The 21,568-nt window shown below is 31.3% G+C and overlaps 1 protein-coding gene across 8 annotated transcripts in view; it reads left to right on the forward strand.

Moving 5' to 3' along the window:
- Nucleotides 1–341: 341 nt before the first annotated feature.
- The window catches only part of fne (found in neurons), a gene marked incomplete at its 5' end in the record, with an annotated part of 50,414 nt that continues 29,187 nt past the window's right edge, over nucleotides 342–21,568 (forward strand). For 4 of the 8 annotated variants that reach the window (XM_067048014.1, XM_067048018.1, XM_067048015.1 and 1 more), the window contains 4 exon segments: nucleotides 342–591; nucleotides 2,246–2,349; nucleotides 2,419–2,572; nucleotides 7,601–7,639. In XM_067048014.1, coding sequence (XP_066904115.1) covers nucleotides 342–591; nucleotides 2,246–2,349; nucleotides 2,419–2,572; nucleotides 7,601–7,639 — 547 coding nt within the window. 8 annotated transcript variants of the gene reach the window in all.

The raw sequence follows: 21,568 nt of genomic DNA on the forward strand, positions 1-21,568 counted from the left end.
AAAACCTTTAGTAGGTTTCAATGTGTTTCGTTAGTTATTATTTTTTATGTTAACATTTTTATTTTCGAAGATGATGTTATAGCTCTAGATTATATACTTATTTTCCATAGTAGTTACATTATTTTATTGCTAAATTCATTCAATTTCCACCATGTTATGTCAATTTACTAAATGTTCTATCTTTGAAAAATGTTTTTACTTACATCATTTGACAGTTTGAAGTATCCTTAAGCTTGAATTTCAGAAAATAAAGTAAATTATTTATTACAGAATTCATGGTACCCTTGATCATATCAGATATTTTGTTTTCTAAATACTCATTGGTGCTTGTATTGTTTCAGTCTCATCAAAGAATGATGAATGGTATGGACACTCTTCCCCAACAAAATGGTTCCATTCACACAAATTCCACCTCATCCTCAAGTAACTCCCACAATTCATCTTCACAAGGTGGCACGAACCAAGAAGAAAGTAAAACTAATTTGATTGTTAACTATCTTCCACAAACAATGACCCAAGAAGAGATCAGATCACTCTTCTCCTCGATTGGGGATGTTGAAAGTTGTAAATTGATAAGAGACAAAGTAACAGGTAAGGCTCATTATTTTTTGTTTCATTTCATTTTCTTAAAGTTTGAAACTAGTGCGAACTAAGGATAATTTGGTTGTGATAAAAGTTCACTTATAAATTTTGATTAAGAAGTTTGAACAGGCAGCTCTAGAATTGCAAGTCTTTTCAGAATTAGGCATTTCAGCTATTTGTTGATTTAAATATCCAGTAAAATTGTTGAAGAGGGACTCTTGCCTATTACACCAAAATCCACTGTCGTCTAATTCGATGGTTTTCTACCTGTCATCGATGTAATTCTGTGTTTAGCATGCATTACATGCCTTTTAAGGTGGGAAACTTTGTCAACTGTATTCTTCACAACATCCTTGTGATGTTGTCACTTAGTAGTTTTTAAAACAGAATAATTGATTATCTATGATAACATTGAAATAAACTCAGATGTTATCTATCTAATTGAACACTATGCTATCTTGGACCCACTGGGGTTTTTATTAATATTTATGAGATAATAGTGACATTCTGTTCCAATAAGAAAATAAACACAATTATTATTTGTTTACTTGCTACCAATAAGGACCACCTTTTATAGTTAAGAATATAATATTTAAGTTTGACAAATTAATCTCATATTCATCATAATTAAATTGGAATATTTAAAACTTTTGGTGAAAATAATAATATAAAACAGGTGTTAAATACAAAAGCAAACTTAAATCTGAAGCTTAAAGAACTTGAGGTAAATAACAGTTAAGCAGTAAAACCACCGATGGAACTTTATAGAAATGAAATGGTGGGGAAAAGCTAGTTTTCTATCATATAGAGTATCTTACATGATATGCAGACTAGAATTGGGAAGGTCAAGTTTTCAAGGCATCGAAACATCTAGTAGTCAGAAATTTTTAGTGTCTTGTGGATGCAGGTGTGTCCAAGTACCAAGCTTCAATAGTTTTTAAAAATATTTACATTATAGGAGAAATAGTTAATATATTTTTTTTTAATTTCTTAATCAAAAGCTGTCAACCAATTAATTTAACCTGTTAATAAACAAATAAATACGTAATGTGATGATTAAATGGTTAAGTCTTAAAGCCAAATTTTGAGGAAAAGAGTTTCAAAGTTTGATATCCTTCCTAAAATTTGCTGTTAGAAGTACACTGATCTTATTCTGATCCCATGATCTACATGGAACAGCTTTGAACCCCAGCTTCATCTAGTCATTCTTTTTACTTCATTATGAATCCTTAAATTCTTATGAATTTAGCTTAACTACTCAATCCATATTTTCACACTTATTTATAGTAATATAGATCTATAGAATTTATAATAATACATATCAAGCGTTTACAAACTACTGTCTGCGGGCCTACACTAATGCAGTCTACCTTAGTTTTTATTTTATTAAATTATAAAATTTAGAATGTAGGTAAAAGTGGCCCTTAGACTAAGAAGACAGGAGTCCCCTGATATAGAGAATACTTTATATGAGATTATGTAAAGTAATCCAGCTATTATTTTTATAACCAAAATGGATCAAAACTAGAAATAAAGATTTAATAATCACTTAAATGTTTTACTTTCATAATTACCAACAATTTTAAAATAATTTGTTTTATTTTTGTATTTATTGTTAACCTATTGTTAGATTAGTTTGTATATTTTCATCCTATAATTCTAGGTCAGAGTTTGGGGTATGGATTTGTTAATTATCATAGGCCAGAGGATGCTGAAAAAGCCATAAATACACTAAATGGTCTTCGCTTACAGAATAAAACAATTAAGGTAATGTTCTAATATTCATATACTTTAAATATATTTAGAAATCAACTTCTTATTTAATTTTTTTTCAAGGTTTCATTTGCTCGTCCTAGTAGTGAAGCTATAAAAGGCGCAAATTTGTATGTTAGTGGTCTACCTAAAAACATGGCACAGCAAGATCTAGAAAACCTTTTTAGTCCATTTGGTAGAATAATAACATCAAGAATCCTTTGTGACAATATAACAGGTGATTTTTTTTTTTTTTTTTTATTTTATAATTGTTCCGTTTTTTCATTTTTTTTTTTAAGTTCATATAAAAGGTATATAAGAGGTGTGCGAATATTTGAATTTATGTTTTTTTTTTCTTTAACTTCTTCTATTTATAAATAATCCATTTTTATTTTTCAGAATTATTTTGAAATTCACTCGATTGTTTATGTTGATGTATTTAATTTATATGTTTGGTTGTTTATAATGGTGTACTTTGATATCTAATTTGTTATTTGTATAGTCCTTGTGGTATGAACTGTGTATAAATCAATTTTGATGCTTTAATTTATCAGGAACCTAAAATAGAGTCTGTATGAATTGATAAACTGAATAAATGTCCTGATGTTACTAAAAGACTATTTTTTTTCTCTAAAAGGCTGTTATCATATTACATGTTTGTTTATCAATATGTATTTTCTTCTTAATGTCACAATATTTTTGCATGTAAATTGCTTTTTAAAAAAACAAAATCATACACAGCATGGCATATAGAGAGCTACTGGACTCGCACTTTAAAAGAAATTCTTATTCATCAACTATAGCATGAAATAAAGCATTTTATAGCATGGAGTTTTATCAATATTGGAGTTATCACTTTACTCTCCGTTGATGTCAAAATTCTGTATAGTATTTATAAATGGTCTCAAAAATTAATAGAACTGACTTCAAACATTGTTAGAGTCTTTATCTTTGCTCCAACTGAATTAAAGATTCTATTTATTGATAGGCACTATTTATTATTACTTTTGTTTTTTTATTTTTTACAACTTGAGAAATTTATTTTTGAATGCAAGTTTTTAATTCTGTAATACCTAATTTAGTTAGAATAAAATGAAACCTAGCATTGATGATGAACAACTTTTTAGCACTTTCTCTTTCCACTGTGTTAGGCACTCATATTTTGTTAACATCCTGTTAATATTATGTTTAAATAAACCTAAGTTCAAGGAACTATATGCTTACTTGTTATTCAGATCTAGGGAATTGAGTGAACGATAATTACTATTTGGTTTTAATAATATTGTGTATGTTATTGGATAATTTTGTTTAATTTGTCTTATTAATTATCTCCTATCTACTTTATTATTCCTGTTTCTCTTGCCTCCACGGTAACTTTGTCAGTATCCTGTGTTAAGGTATTTAACACTTTGTCTTAATGTTTTACTACTGTTAAAATAAATTTAATTAGTTAAAATAAAAATATGATGTGTAATAAAATATAAAGTGTAAATAAAAATTTAGTTTAAATAAATTTCTCAAGATATTTACACATAATTATACACTGGCTCAACATTTTGTAAACATGCAGAAGTATGTATTAGAGCTGCCAAGTATGTGATTTTATGCTGACCACCCATTATATCAGTATCTAGTCAAAATGAAAGTTTAATTAAACTACCATAGACAATTAATTTTTTGAAATAATGTACTTATTTTATCAAGCCTTTTCAATGTTAAAATGCATAAGTGCAATGACTGATTCTTATTGTTAATATTCTTAATTTGGAACTTTCTTCAGACCTTTATATTTCTCTCTTCACTCCTGTTCTTTCCCTCATATCTAACCACTCTCCCCATTTTATTTTATATATATATTTTATTCTCCCCACTCTACATTTTTATTTTTGTTCTGCTTATTCTAGATTAACTGAATGCTAATTTTTTGTGAGCTTTTGATGTTCGACTTTGAATTACAGTGTTAATTGTGGAATTGGTATAAATCAATTTCATGAATTTTACAAACTTTTATTTTATCCGCTGTCTTTATCTTAAAACATTCTCCATGGTGTTTAGTAATTGTCTTTCATCATGAGCTATAATTGTTCCCCCTCAGATTACCATGTAAAGTTATTTGTAATGCTTGGTACTTAGTTTACACATTGGATTTGTAATGTTGGAAGGTGTACTAAACTGTTGCAGACCCACTTTCTAAAATTAAAATAATCAATTAGAACAATGATGTCGAAATAATCATTACTTCCTTTTACTACTTGTAGCTATGACCAATTTATTTGAAATTCCTGTCTCTAGTTAATTTATTACCTATAATGTAGTCTAATCTAAACATAAGTTTATTTTTCTGGTATATTCTGGTTAACTTTTTATCTACTTATCTTATAATTTCAGAAAAGTAAATATTCTTACAGGGCTGGCCTATTTCCTAATCCCATTTCCCCTTTGATTTATATTTTACTGCCGATACTTAAGTTTGATCTGAATGAAATATTCCTATTTTTATTTCTTAAAACTTTTTTCTTTTATCATTTATTTTTTTTTTTAAATAGCCTTAGAAACTTTCAACTAGTGGTGATTAATTTGTAATGAAATGTAAAAGACATTTTAAGAAGAAAACTTCAAATATTTACAGATATTTTTATACTATATACTACTTATTTTAATTGACGGAAGAAAAGAGGGGATTACAATGAGGGAATTGTTGGTGCATTATGTATGGAAGGGTGGATTGAATTCCAGAGTGAGGTAGCTTGGGTTAGGAAGGACGTTTCAGTTTAGTGAGAAGGAGGGTAGAAGTCGGACTGGCAGGACCTGGTAGTATGGGATCAAATAGAGGAATTTGATTGCAGGCTCTTAAATATAGATAAATGTGCACTGAGTTTTATTGATCTGCTATAGGAACGATGCTAAGAAATATTGTAAGCATTAGGAAGGTAGAACCACTTCAGTTCAGCATAATAAAGGGTTATATGTGTATTTCTTGTGATCCTGATAACAAATTGTATTAAGCAGTTTATAAGATGTTGTAAGTTTAGCTTTGAGTTCCGACGAGAGTCCGCTGTTCACTAGATAACTATAGTCAAGATTGTGGAAAACAAGAAGAAAGGAAACTAAAAGTTGACTGATTTTAAACAGGAGATTGGCGAAGGTTGCAGTGATCAAGGATTGATATGGAAAACGGGAAACCTAAGAGATTTGTGGTCATGAGACAAGGATATTGTCAAAAGTGACTCCAAGGTTTTTAACTTATGTATGGAAAGAAATAGGGGTTATTGCTTAGGATAAAGTTAGGTTTATGGGTAGATTTAAGGAGAAAGGAGACCCAATGGTCTTCTCAGTGTTTAGTTTTAACTTATTTTTGGTTGCCCAGACACTTATCCAATTACATTGCTTCCTGTGGTTTCAAGATGGTATCAGAGTAGTTAATGTGCTCAAATAAGAAATAAATTTTGATGTCTTCAGTGTATGTGTGATACTGGGACTGTTGTATGAAGATCAGAAAGTGATTAATAAAGATGGAAAAAAATATTGAGTATAAAGAGAAACATTGAGGTACACCTTTGGACCAAAAGAGAACCAGAAGTAAGATGATTATTAGAGACCATGATATACTGGGAACAACCAGTGAGGTAGGATCGAAACCATAGATTACAGGGAAAGACCATGAAGTTCAGTAAGGTCAATAGAATCAAAGGCTTTGGAAAAATAAAGAACAAGGATGGTGTGATTTTGCTGGTTTATGGCTGGATAAAGATCTTGGGAGATTTTAATAAGAGCTGACTGAGTGAAATCAGGCTAGAGGTGGTTATTATTCTAGAAAATTATTCTGATAAGGCTCTGCATGGACCTGGCAGTATAGCCTGTTGTGTTGAAGTGGTACAAGTAGATGTCGGAACTGTCAGGTGTGAAAAACCCTTTCCCAATTCTTGGACTGTTTCTTTCCTTTTAGGGAATCAACTGACTTTAGGTAGTGTCAGGAATCACTAACTGAATCATGATTTTTCAGGGTATGATTTTTCAAAAGAATCAATTCACCTGTCCCTGTTGCAGACACTTACTTGATTGAGGTTCTTATTAACTGTAACCTATGAGTTTTTAATACTTTATAGATCTCTATCATACTAATTTTAGTCCGTTATATCAACTTTCCAAAATAGTGAATGGATATTTCAAGAGCTTCATATCGCTTGAACGTTTTTGCATTATCTTAAGCACTGCCAGAATCAACAAAAAAAAACTAGTTAGCATGCCATCAAAAGTTTTATAAACTGTGGATTTTTCTTTCTTGAATTCCACCTATTATTGCCCTATAAAGTTCCGCATGTGTATAAAATTTGTCATAGAGAACTTTTTATGGGATTATTGGCTTTTGACATTTTACTAACTTGTAAATGGGTGCTGTTTCACATATATTTTCTTTAATCTTTGTTCTTTTGAATTAATTTCCATTACTACTCAATTCTCTTATATTATTTTGAATCTAATAAAAAATATAGATTTATATGTGTGTGTTGGTTTGAGTCTATTGCAATATACTTATATTCTGGTTTATGTCTAAGCTTGTTGTTGTGCCTTGTTGTTTAATGTATATATTATATTGGTTATGTCTTGTCTTTCAAATTATTCGCACATCAATATTTGTATTATTACCTTTTTTTTTTTTTTTTATTGTTTTTATATTTTATGTATTTATGATTTCTTGAAAGTATTTACTGTATTAATTACATCTGACATCTTTAATTTTTGTGAATTTGTTTTTTATTTCATTTGTTATGTTCATATGACAATATATGGATATTGTTTGTTTAAATAACATGTTACTTAGTGTTAAATATTTATTTATTTTTTTAATTTTAGCTTCATATATATTTATTTAATTTTTTTTTTCATTCATAACATCCACCTGTTAACAAAATTAATACTTTTATTTTTAAAATTCTGCGTGGCTAAAGATTTAGTTTTTGAGTTTTTACAATGCGATTATCATTTAGGAACCTCATCAGCATCATCATCGTTTATAACTTTTAAATATTTTTTAACTTATTTTTATTATTTTTAAAAAATTAGTAAACTTTACAAAATTCACCTATTCTTTATGCAATAACGCTATTGATATTAACGATATTTTAAGTTTTCACATGCATTTGGTTGTTATTTTTGTTAACCTATTGGTTACTAACAAGTTTAGTAATTCGTGGATATCTTAATTGTATAGACAGCTCCCAACCTTGCCCAAATAGACTTAGCTGATTTTTATTTTTTTTTTCAGTGCGGCAATTCGTTGGTGGTGCTGGTGATAATGTTCCTTGTAAGTACACAAAAAATTTATTTATTTTTTTTCAACACACCAAAATCAGACCATAGGTTAACATTCTAACTTACATAGGACAGTATATTTTTATTTTATTGGTACATTTTTAACAGTTTATTTTTATGTCTTTCAATTAAAGAATTTTATAAACTTGGGCGGCTATTAATTTTGAAAAATTACCCTACTGCAACTTTGGATTAACAATAATTGTTATTGAATCATGTATTAAATATATTACTAAACCAAGTTCTCTTAAAATTAATGATCTACTTTTATAGAATATATGATTATTTTTTTTAAATTATAGTTTTTATTTAGTTTTCTAATGTCATGTTAAATCTGGTATTATTGTTTCAATTCTTTTGCACTTTTAAATATTCTTCACCATAGTTGTAGTTGGATGTATTTAATGCCCATATTCTAAATCATTAGTAAAATGCATTTTATTGACAATATTGCTTTTAGTTTTAATTACTTATTATACTATAATTGTATGTTTTATCGTGTGAGAAAATAGTGTTCAAAGAACTTTATAATATTTCAATGGCATGGTACCTTTCTTTAAGTTTATTTCTTTACTTAGTTCAGTACTTTCATTGATATTTTTACTATGCACTATAAGTTAGCTATGAAATATTGGTTTAATTTTTATGTTACTAATTCTGTATATAAATTTTTAAAAGGAGAGAATGAGATTAAATATAAAAAATCAGTTTACTTTTATTAAAGGAAATAATCACTAATGAACTGAGGTACCTAATATGTAACATTACCGTTCATAAATTATCATGAACAATATTTTTCATTGGATGGATATAATTGTATATAATAAGCCTTCTATTTTCCGATTTTTTGTGATCATGATGAATATATTATAACCTTTTACATCATGCTTGTGAACTCCAGAAATCATGTCAAAGAAAAAGAAAGAAATTATCTTTCAAGGTGTTCTACTTATCCTATGCGTAGCCACGATTGCTAGCTTCTCTGGAAGCCATTATTTCCCTGCTTAATTATCAATTTCTTATCTTCAATTTCATTTTTTACACTTTTACCTCAGAGTGTGTAGAAACTTACATCCCTTATAGTATTGGTTAAGCTTTTACCGGCGTGGTAAAGTTTTTAATACCAGTTCTTAATAATAGTTCAGTATTTAACACAACCTATGGTCAACATATACTATCAGCTCATAATAAACCAAATCACATCTACTGTCCAGGAGTTTATGATCCAGGTGGTGGTAAAGAAAAATGTATGAATAGTAAAAACTTTTTATTGAAAGCCAATTTAATAATCCTCGGCTTTATTTTCGTCAACAGTAATATTGTTGACCCTAACTTGTACTTATTCATCGCCCCCATATGCAGCTGTGGCCATCACCACCCCCTGAATCACTGCAGCACCCACTTTGGAAATCATTGATATATACAAAGAATTATGTATGATATGACAAAGAGATATAGAGATAAACAAGATAAACAAAAATAATTGTAAAGTTGAAAACTAATTATTGTAATACAATGGAACCTCAATATAACGAATTCCTTTATATAATGAATTTTTGAAATCCCCTCGAACTAGCTATCGCATTATATGAAAAATATGCCTCTAAATGACAAATAAAACTTGTCAACTAACCTCCATACAACAAATTTAAATCCTCTTGGAAAAAAATAATTTTCTTTTGAGCAAAAATGTTTTGTAATAGTAATTTATGTATAGCATAAATGACTTCTACATAACACTTTGTTTACATGTCCATCTCTGTAAGATGAATCGACTGTTTTGTATATGAATCTTTACAGGTCTTATCAGAACCTTTCCCCGCTCCTTACTAACCTTGTTGTTTCATCTATTATCGAGACCTAAGTCTATAAGTTTTATTTATAATTAATGTGCATTGTATGTGTCATCTAGTAGTGATGACATGTAATGTACATGCTGAGAAATGTAAACAGTGTTCATTAGACATTGAGGCAACAGAGCCTGTTACTTAAGTTTATATAAATATTTTTATATGTAATTTCAGAGTTTAACTAATATATAGTAATTTACAATAATGCACTACCATTACTTTTATAGGTTTGCAAAATAAGACTGTGTACATTCTGTGCACATATTTCAATTATGGTTTGTTTATTATTTCTCATACCACAAATTAATTGTTACAATGGGGTTGAATTCCATACATTTCATTGCATAGAGACCAATAAATAAGTGTGTGAATCTCATTTCAATAAATATTTACCCATTCAAGCCTAGATAATCAAATCCCTCCACATAACAAATTTTTTAAATCCCCTTAAGATTTATAATACCCAGGTTCCACTATATCAGAAAAGTAATAAATCATAGATGATAAAGTTAATAACAAATGTAGCAATACAAGATATAATGAGCATAAAATATTGTAGAACTATAAACAATGGCAGGATATTTACTATGAGGATATATTTTCAAAGTACAAAAAAAATTATAAGAGAGAAAAAAATTATAAAAAATGTAATCTACCGATGTCTTTCCTCGTTTGATCATCAACCCACCAAACTAACATTCAACCTATTAATAGAACTTTACTTTCAATCAGTTTGCTAACATAATACATTAACTTTTAGACTCTTATAAAAACCCTATATGCTTTATCCTTGATTTCCTTAATTCTTAACCTTTATTTATAGATTGTATATATATTTATAAGAAATTATTAAAATTTAACATCCCTGTGCATTGAAATATTTGTAGACTCTATATTTTATAAAATATATGCTTACGTGTTATATGTGAAAATGAATTCAACAATGGATTCGAGTGACTTTCAGCGAGGTCCTAAAATTTCTCTTCTTCTTTCTCTTCGTTCTTCCCAATCAAATGACCTAGACTGAGAATGACAATAAAGTTGGCGGTACTCTTGAGATACCCCAAGTCACTAAACAGCTTGGTCACTATGTCAGTCAGTTCAGGCCATCTCTGTCTCCATTGTTCCTCCATGAGTACGCATATTTGGAGAACGTGTTCAGTACTCTACTTATTTCTTCAACATTCACACAGAGCAGTTAGGCCGATTTTAAATTTTTTGCAGAGGTGAGTTTTGTGTCTTTTTTATCCAGTTTTATGCCAAAAAATCAAAAGCTGTTTCCTCCTTGAAAGTGAGTAGTATGGATCTCTGGGTTTGAAATTTGGATGCTGATTATTCTACCTCTGCTGAACCACTGCTTTATTAATGGTTTTAACTTCCTCCAGTCGAGGTATGGTGGTGATGTGGAGCCTTCCTTCTCAAATTTATCAGTCAGTTCATTCCCAGTTATTTCATAGTGCCCAGGGATCCACTGCTGTGTAAATTTTTGTTAAATATCGATAAGATATTCCAAATCAGTAGCAAGCAACATCAGCCCTGTTTTCCACTTGGACTTTTGGCTAATAAGAACCAAACCAGTGTCTGTTAAAAATGCAATTTTTTGTTTCTGAGGCCTCTTAAGGTCAATTAGATTTCTGGTTGCCTCTAATAATGACTCATGCTCAGCTCTATAGTTGGTTGAATTGAACACTGTGGCTTTCTCTAGTGGTTATTTGGAAAATCCATCTGGATACCTCCACTTCCATTCATAATAGCATTTTTGGCTGAACCATCCATGAAGATTCTGGTCCCCAAGTTTTTTTGGGTAGGTGGAGTTCATGAATTTGAGTACTTCAACTCTGATTTCAGGTTGATTTTGGTGACTCTTCTTTGTGATAACCAGAATTTTTGTGATTATAGAGGATCTGCAAGGACATGGGGCCATGGTGGGAAGGCTGAATTTCTTGCTACTTAAGTTCAGCTTTTATTGAGCAAGTGTTGTGGAGGAGGCTTGCCTTTTTATGCAATTTTGTATCCTTTGTTCAATGCAATCTTTTAGGGGTTGATTGGGAATACATTTAGCTTTTGTTTTTAAATTGAGCATTTGTATATCTCTTCTATCCTCCAGTCTAAGAAGACCTGTAATAGATTCTATTTTATTTCTTAGAGTAGATTTTAGACCTTTGGTGATTATCCTTAGTCCCTGATTTTCGACATCAAAGGCTTTTTGAAAATTGGAGTTTGCTAAAATTCCTTCGCTCATTATTCCATACTCCAGCATGTGCCTGACATATCCTGTACAAAGAGATTTTAAAGTCTTATGATCTTCCCCTCAATTTGAGCCAGATAACATCTTCATAAGGTTTGTTATTTTTGCTGACTTAGCGACACACTTATTAATATAGCCTTTCCATGCTGATCCTGGGTCCATGTTGATTCCAACATAAACGGGCGAGTTATCCTTTGTGATCAATCTTGCTCCTAACTTTAGGTTTATGGATTCAGAGGCATTTTTTGGTTGGTTGAACATAGTGTTTTCCCTTTAACTATCTTCAGTCCCCATTTTTCAGTCCATAATAGTTGGGCATCAAGAGCAACTTGCATCCAATATTTAGCGACTATGATGATGTAGTCTTACACCAAAAGGGTTAAGTGATCAGCATACAGTGAGGCTCTAACTAATATTATGGTTGATGAATATGAGGAATAAAGTTGGAGATAAAACTCATCCTTAGGGAACTCAATGTTGAATTTGGCTCTTTTTTTTTTTTTTTTATCCCTCTGCCTAGCCATTCATGGCATATGGGGTGTAACAGCAGTAGAGTAGTGTACTGGGCTTGTGCAGGCCATTGCTGCCAATAATCATCAATTTACTTTAGTTTATTTTGATTTACTTATTAATTTTACAATTTATCTTAGGGGCTTATTTAATTTATTGGAACACCCATTTTTTATCATTTAGACTGTGGTGCTCCCCAGCGCTCGGATGATTGCCTTACTGATGAGGCTTCACCTTATCTATCTCCATATATCCGTTAGGTCTAGCCCTCCTGCATGCTTGCCTGGTCCACCCTCCTGATCTCAGTCTGCATCTGCATTTTCTTCTTCTGGTGTCTCGCTGATGCTGGGTGATGGAGATCTGCCCAATATGAAGTGCATAGGGCCCACCACCTTCTTCCTCCCATATGTAAATGAACTCACTGAAGAACAGATAGTTTTCTTTTTTCATTAAACGGGAGAAGTCGGACTCAGCGAGGGCAAAGATCCGGCTGTTTCTCTACAACTTAGCTCAGTATCCATCCATGGCGGTGCAATTCACCACTTCTGTTTCAGAGACTGCTGCTGGGTTTCCGGTGTCGATATTCTTTCAGAAGCTCTGCAGCTTTCCCAAAACCATCCATGTCCTGTTAGGATCTGTAAGACCCAGTAGTCTGCAATGACCCACTTAACCTCCAATCTTGCATGAACGGTGGGGAAGAGTTTTCTCATTGTAGCACCCTTTTGGCTTGTCACCCACCATTGATTCCACTCTTCTATTGAGTCCTCCCACAATATCTTCTTCCACAGATTTCGGGTCTCAGAGAGCCTCTCTGGTAGCGATACCAGCCCCCGCCTATTCACTTTGTATTTAACAAAATCCACCTTGAGGATGATGTCAGGGGGCGTCACTCCTGCCAATACCTGCACCACCTCACGCGAAGCTGTCCTGTAGGTCTTTGTGACCCTCAGAGCATTGCCAGTCTCTTCCTTTGTTTCTACGTGAGGGTTTGGCTCCACGCAGGGGATGCGTACCTTAGGATATCCAAGACCACACCTTTGTAAATGGTCATTGTTGCAGGGTACCTGAGACCCCAGAATGCACCCCCTATTCTGCATAATTCATTTATTGACAAGTTCAGCCTTTCTCTCAGGTATCCACGTGAGGGGTAACGTAGTAGTTTCTTCTAATTTTAACACCAAGATATGTTACCTCACCTGGCCTCACTCTCTGTCCTTCAATATCCAAATTGATTGGATGAGGCCTGTCCATGGAGCCTCTTAATCTCTGCTCTCTTCGGCCACATTGACTGCCAGGTCAAGGAACCCTTTGTCATCTAGCTCCCCCAGCAACTGATCAAATACTTGCTATTCCATTTTCTATTTTCTTTTCCACCTCATAGTAACTATAGTATAGGTTGCTAGGGGTTTTGAACTCTTGCAACCACTGGAGTACAAAGGGCCACCAGATGGTGGAGGAAATGTCAAAAAGTATCAGCAAAACATATTTCTCCACCCTCTCCTTTTTTCATCCCTTCACACTCAGCAGGGCATCTGTGGTTCCCTTGCCACAGGTTGAGCTGAATTGCTGTGGATGGCTCGCATCATTATGGAACCGTCTAAGCTTGATTACCATCATATGCTCCAGGACCTTGCTGTTGACAGGGAGGAGGCAAATAGGGTGGTAGGCCTTCGAAAATTCCTTATCCTTGACTCCTCCCTTGTAGACCCATCTCATATCCCTGAAACTTCACTTGCTTGAAAAATGTCCAGACATTTGTTGATGATGTCTAGAGATTTTCTATGTATTGGGCTCTATTCTTGAAGATTGCAATGTTTATTCCATCGATCATGGAGCTTTGCTGATCCTTTGCCTATCCACAGCAAGACGTATGTCCCAGATATCCCATGGTGGGCATAGATTCTGCTCTTTATCCCTCTAGAGTGTACTTTGACCATTTGCAACTTAGGGAAATCGTGAATCCAAGTTCATGCCTTACCTTTTATTCCCATATTCCCATTGAATTTGTATTCACTTTAACCACTCCAGTCAATTTTCTTTGTTGTTCCAATGTTGCATCTAGAGTAATCACCAGTGGCCACCTATTGTTTACTGGTTCTTCTCTTTTCCTACTCCTAGCTATAATTCTGCTTCTATTGGGAAAACCAAACAACACCTGATTTACTTTCTACACAACTTCAGCCCTATCAACCCTTTTTTTCCCTATTTTTTATTTTTGTTATTTTCACTATAGCTGAAACTGTCCTCCAAGCTATGCTCCATATTGGCATGTTGTATTTTATTTTCATTGTTCATTTTTTCAATTTTTATTTGTAACAAATAGTATCATTCTATTGTACTCACAAGTTCACATTTTTACAATATCTATTATTTTATTCTACTATATTATTTATTTTATCTGTTCTTCATATTCTTTTACTATATTATTCTTTTATTTGTTTATTCAATTATGAAATTGTTTTCTGTTTGTGTTGTTTTAATTTATATTATTCTTATTTCATTTATTTTTTCTGTCTTTTTCTATTCTAAATCTATTTTTTCTATCTTTATTAATGGTTAGTAGGAAGTGTGGCCTATATGCCAAGCCTTATCATGTTGGTGACAGCTTTCGGTAAAGGTGGTGTCATGGTAGTATGGCCTGTTTACCTATATGCTTGACCATGCACCTCTTTATATTTAGGTTAATCAACTAATTCAAAACCTTCAAATTTGGAATGAAAGATATAAAGCTGAAATTTTAATAATAAAAATTTTGTATTTTTATTAATATATATCATTTATTATTTATGCATCCTACATTATTAGAGATTATTATTAAACATCCAGAAAATGAAATCCTCTACAATTTATTTTTTATCCATTTTTTTTGTGCTGAATTGTTCTCTAGATACAATGCACAGAGTGTGAGGTGAGTATCCATATGTAGAATAACACTAATGTGGAACCAGATGCGTAGCACTCATTATAGTAATAAACTTTAATGTTATTATTGGTGTAGAATTAGGTTTTTTGGCATACATAATTTTTTTTTTTAAAGAAGTGATGGTAGGTCTCAAAAGCAAAAATAAAGTGCATAGGGACCATGGGTCTACTTCTTCACGGAAAAACAGAAAATTTTAAAAGTTTTATGATTTTTTTTAAACCTATTTACCTCTTTTATTGGTTGAAAAAAAACCCTCAAAAACTATTTTAGTTTGGAAATCATTTGAAGGCTTTCTAGAAGATAAGTAATGAAAAGTTCTGTTTTTTGTTAAATCATGAATTATTCGTAATCTTTATTAGTCTCCTATTGAACATCATATTTCCTAATTTCAGGAAAACATCCTTGTTTAATAAGCTTTATGCTTATGTTAATTAAGTTGAGGTTTGTTGGAATAGAAATTGGAAATAGTGCATGATTTTATGAAAAACAAAATTTTGCATTATTTAGCCGTTTAAGTGCTCTATTCAAATAGTTTCAAAAAAGAGAAATTCTACTTGGCTTTGAAGAAAATTTTGTCTAGTTCACTATGGTGAAATTTAGAATTGCAGTTATCTTACAGTGAACTAGCTTAAAAGAGCATGAATCTTGAATTTCCTACTTTCTTGTATGAAATCGGTCCAAATTCTATATGAACTTTAGTATTGCTTCTGTGGTTTGCTATGACCTCTTTAAAAATGAATTTTCATGTGCCAAAAAATCTAATCCCACACTCCACTTATAGGCAAATTGAGAGGCAAATCAAAACTTTTTTTTAATGACCCCCTTCCTTATCATTTCTGACATGATGGGAGGTATCTTCAGGGTACCACCCTATTCTAATCATGGTGGGAGGTCAAGTTTTCATTTTCTGAGACCACCATAAAAATAAAAGTCGACCCCCCAGGCCGACTCCACTCCCCACTCCTTCTTTAACCCAGCTGAAGGCTGAGAAAAACATTCACAAGTAAATAGTGATTTATAAGAAAAAATAAATTTAACGTTTCACTATTGGTCTGCCCCTAACGCTCCTTACAACTGATTTAGTTAAGCCAAACCACATTACTTAAAGGTAATTTTGTCTACTTTATGATGGTTCAATTGGATCTTAATTATTTTGAATAGTTTTTGAGAGATAGTTTCCTGAGTCACCAAAAAAACATGTCTTGCTTATAAAAATGCAAAATATCAATGTTTTGCTATTTTGTAGAGAAATAAATCATTGTCGACATGATCTTTGTTTGTTGTCTTTGAAGTCTACCGTCATATGTTTAAATATTATATACCATTTATCGGACAACCTATGCATTCTTCTTTGCTGTCAGTTATGGTTTGTGGCCACTATTACTAAAATGTAGATTTTTTTTTTGTTTTTTGCTTAAAATTATTTTGAATAGTACTCAACTTTTGCTAATATTTGGTTTTAATGCCTTTTTAAAAATTATATTTCTTTATTTTATAGACTGATTTTCAAAATATTATTCTTTAATGGCTATTGCAGCCACTAATTTTAATATTTTATAAATGAATCAATGATTTCAACAATAATTAATTAATAAGTGTTTTTTTATTTGAGTTCTTTTTTTTGTTAAACTTCCTTTTTTTTTTCTCTCCTTTCTAACCATTGTTCTTCTCTCCTAGCTATAGAAATGTCTTATGTATGTCTAACATTTTTTGTAAAGTACCTTATTTCCAACAGAAATCAATACGTGTCATCCCTTTTCTGAACTGCCTCTATCCAATTTTGGGTCCTAAGCATGGTTAGACCATTTTTAACCACACCATCTGCCCACTGAAACCTTGGTTTACCTCTCATTGGTTGGCTATTAATTTTCTCTTCATTTGGTAGTCATACAATAACTCCACCACATTTTTTTTTTTATATGATCACCCTCCTTCCTGGTCATTTCTATTCTAATTATGGTGGGGGCGTCAAGTTTTGATTTTGTGGACCACCACAGAAATAAAAGTCGACCCCCCAGACCGGGATTCGAACTGGTGCTGCTGTAGTTATGAGCCAGTTAAAGTTGCTCCTTTAACTCACTCATCTAAAAATGGTCCTAAGCCTGCCACATCTAAGGTATCTTATTTTAATGGAGGTTATTTCATCAACATTCCTATGGTGCACTTAACTGAGCATTATTCACTTTGAAAAGATTGCCCCTAAGATTCTCATTCTGTCGTTTTGGAAATTGACTTGAGATCCCAAATAGTTAAATTCCTTTACTCAATTGAAGGTATCTGATTCAATGTGACTGACAAGGTGTTTTGGCAGTATTTAAAAGTTCATTGTCTAGTTTCCTCTGTTTGTCAGCTGTTTTCTTTACTTTTGTCTTTTTATGCCTCTTATTCCTATTTTGCTACACTGAGTAGTGAATAGCTCTGTTAATTATGAGGTAGTATGCCTAATATTTGAGAGATTACAATTTGACATTCTCGATCAAATGGAGTTCAAGTGTTTAATTTGCAACCCTAGAAATCATTTCCTTGCATGTTGGCCCGTCCTAGTTTATGTGGAAAACAATTACACATGGGCAATCACTCTCCATTGCTTCCACTCAACTCAAAAAACATTGTTTTAGAATAGTTCTATTACGTACATAATACCTGTCAAAAAAATTTAGGTTGATCAGAATTACACATGAAGGTACGACAGATACATAATAATAGCTGACCTGTGAGAAAATTTAAAATGAGAAAATCGGTTGAGACGTGCACTCAAAATATCGTTCATACCTAATGCCGGACAGATCCGAATTAAATACAATTTTCATTATTGGACCGCTACCAGATCTAAAACAACTATTCGACGACAACTTTGGGCACTATTTTGCACATGTTCAGCCACACTTTTTAAAGATCTATGTTTTTATATCTCCTAAAATATATGTGAAATTTTGCTTGCCCTTAATGTTTTCTGGTTTTACTTGACTAAGATATTAGAAGTATAAAACTTTTCATATTTAGGCTACAAAGTCAACTACACTTATCACAATTTTCATTCCAGCTCTTGGAAGGTGACCAGAACGATCCTGAAGTATAATATAAAATTTCTCTTTGTCTTCTTCTTTAGATACTTCAATAGTAACATATACACTAGTTATACTGCAGTTCAACAATATACCTTTCTGGATTATACAGCAAATTCTGAGGCTTGAAATCTAATATGTGATATAAATTTTTTTCATCACCGATCCAGTACCAAATTTGTGGTTGATTTTAAAGCATCTGGTCTGTAAAGTGATAAAACTTTCCAGGTGGCTAGTTTGAAGTTCATTAGATGTGCCATTATATCAGTTACTAATGTTCTGTTTGGCTTATCTTGTTAAAATGCTTTGGGATATTAAAAGTTTAAGTGGACATGATTATCAGCCATCTACCAAAAATGAATGGATTCCCTCCTCAACCATATAGGGATTATATGCTTAAATGATGTAGCTCAATATAATATAAATATTGACCATTCATTTAATGAAAAAAAAATTAAGGATTCCATAAATATGCATTATCAAATTTTAATTCATAAAATTATCCCTAGAATATTAGTGCGAAAATCTTATTTAGTCACTTTATAATAATGAAAGGAAAAGGGGGGCTTTAACAATTTTACTTTTTATTAATTTTTTTGTTCTCTTAAGGAGTGAAAATGGTTAGAACATAGTAGTAATTAGAAAATAAAGTGGCATTAAATACTTAAATAGCTGTCCCTTGAGTATTTTCTCCCAGTTTGAAGTTTTGGTGTATCAACATATCTTAGTCAATTAACTTATTTTTATCCACTATTTCACTTATAATTTTATTCAATTTGCACTTTGTATTACAATCTTATCAATCACCTTATCAACAAAGATTGATAAGATTGTAATAGATAGTGCAAATTGAATAAAATTATTAGTGAAATTGTATTAGATAGTGCAAATTGAATAAAATTATAAGTGAAATTTTATTAGATAGTGTAAATTGAATAAAATTATAATAAGTGAAATAGTAGTTAAAAATAAGTTAGTTGGATAAGGTATATTTTTGACAAAGGCAGAATAACCTGCAATCTTTTAATATCTTTGTTGTAGCTGTTTTATTATAAATAAGATATCCTAGAGAATGGCCAGAAGGACCAAAACGGAGTTGTCAAAGAATAAACATGTTGAGACCATGTAGATTTTTTTTTTTTTTTTGTACAATTGATCAACAAATTTATTTTAACAAATGTATTTTTTACTTTATTCTACTGGTCCAGCAGGCCTTTGGTAGATTTTGTTTTTGTAAAACTAGAGTTAAAAAATCAAATTTGACAAAAATGTGACATGGAAATCAATATTTCAAAAATTATTGGTTTTAGGTAACAATCCATTTTACTGAGGATATATTCTGATTAGTTGTTTTCTCGTGATACACCAATAATAACACTTGGCTAGTGCTACTACTAATGCTATCTTAATTATTCTTTTGGCATAACACTATAAGTGGTATTAACATGTTGACTGTCTCAGTACTATCCATGATTCTGGTGTAAAAGCCATTTTAATTTATTCATATTATGTTGTTAAAAACTCTAATTATATCTTATATTAATCATCAAAGAGCTTATAGAAAATGACTTCATGGAAGCCTTCTACAATTTCACAGATACCATTTAAACTGATGCATACTATTAATCATTTCATAGTTGGCTTGGGATATGGCTGTTGGTATACAAGTTACATTGTCAGGATTTTAAAAAATAAACTGTTTCCAGTTTGTCGTGAATCCCTGATTTTTATTTTTTATTTCTTTATTACCAGATTGTTTGGCCTTAATGGTTGTTGTAACTGAGTGTTTTTAACAGTTGATAATGGGGGTATAGTCTTGTGCAAAAAACTCCATTAACTATTTAAAACACTATAACTACTGAACAATTATGAATAATAAAGGTAAATTATAAATAAAAATAATAGTTATGATCCCTGACTTTAATTACACTATACTGGTTCTCTCACCTTGTTTCTTGTTTCTTTATTATTTGTTAATAAGGTTGTTAAGAAATCCATATTTAGCAATGCTTAGAATGATATGTGGGAGTCATATTGGTGTGCTAACTATAGTATTGCTACATATAATAAAAAAATAGCTTGCTATATCCATTAAATTTTATTTAATTAAATTCTTCTCAGTGAGCTTGAACAACGAATCCTAGTACTCATTTTTAAAGTTTTTATTCTGATATGACTCTATTTTAAAATATGTTTCTAACTACTACTACTCAAAATAAGTAGCAGGTATGATAACTTTCCTTTTACCTCATAATTTCATTCGGGGATCATTTTTTGAAATTGCTTAGTCTGTTTTAAAAGTTAACATCTATATTGCTACTCTTTCTAAGCTCAGGTAATGTTGCTCTGACATCCAGCTTGAAATCTTCTCTTATCTCCCCTAAAACTGTTCTTAAAAGTTAGGGGTTCAAAGCTTGCCATCATCAACTATGAATATTTGGATTTGATTGATTATTTTGTTTTATGTCCTTGTGTTACTAAAGCAGGAAGAACAAGTTACCAACCTATTTAAATCAACTTAAGAAGGTTGAGATTTATTCCATGGGTTCACCACAAAAATAAAGTTGATTATCCAAGCCTGGGTTTGAACTGGTGCTGCTTCTTATTTGAAAATGCTTAGTTACTTTCTCAAAATGTTTGGCCATCAGGGCTTCCCTAAGTAAGATTTAATAATCTGGTACTGTGTGTGCCAGTAGATCTACAACTTTCATTTCCTACCTTACCTTGAGTAGAAATTTAATTCTGCTCAAATAGGGCTTTCTAAAAGCCATATTATAGGAATACCTCTTCTTACTATATATTTCTTATTTAGGTAAGTGAAAGTAAAACTCGACTATTGTTACTATCATGATGGGAATACTAAAATATTTGTCTATAAATTCAAAAAAACTGTTTGTTTTTGCGTTTTCCATCAATCTCCATTATCCTCTGTGACTTTGTATGTTAGATATTTATTTTTCTAAAGTCAACGGCTTATACATATTATATTATAGATCTATATTGCTACTCTCTTTTTCTCACAATTTGTTTTCAACCTGGGAAAATATTTCTTCCTTTTTCTTCTTTAGTTAATTAACTAATTCTTTCATATTTTATCTGTATCAATTTTTTATTACTGCTAACAATAAGAAATTAAAATTGTTTCAAATAAACAAAGTAAAGGTATTTTAGAGAAAATATTTTTAAAAATTTGGCATGCAGGTCCTCTCAGACTTCAATCAGGATAGGACTTTGCTGATACTAACAATTACTTAATTGTACATTGATATGAGGAGTTTAATCAAACACGTTTGAGCTACTTAAGAGAAAATAATAATTAAATGTT

The sequence above is a fragment of the Halyomorpha halys genome, unplaced genomic scaffold (genome assembly GCF_000696795.3).
Source record: "Halyomorpha halys isolate HHAL.00 unplaced genomic scaffold, Hhal_1.1 Scaffold313.1, whole genome shotgun sequence".
Taxonomy (NCBI): domain Eukaryota; kingdom Metazoa; phylum Arthropoda; class Insecta; order Hemiptera; family Pentatomidae; genus Halyomorpha; species Halyomorpha halys.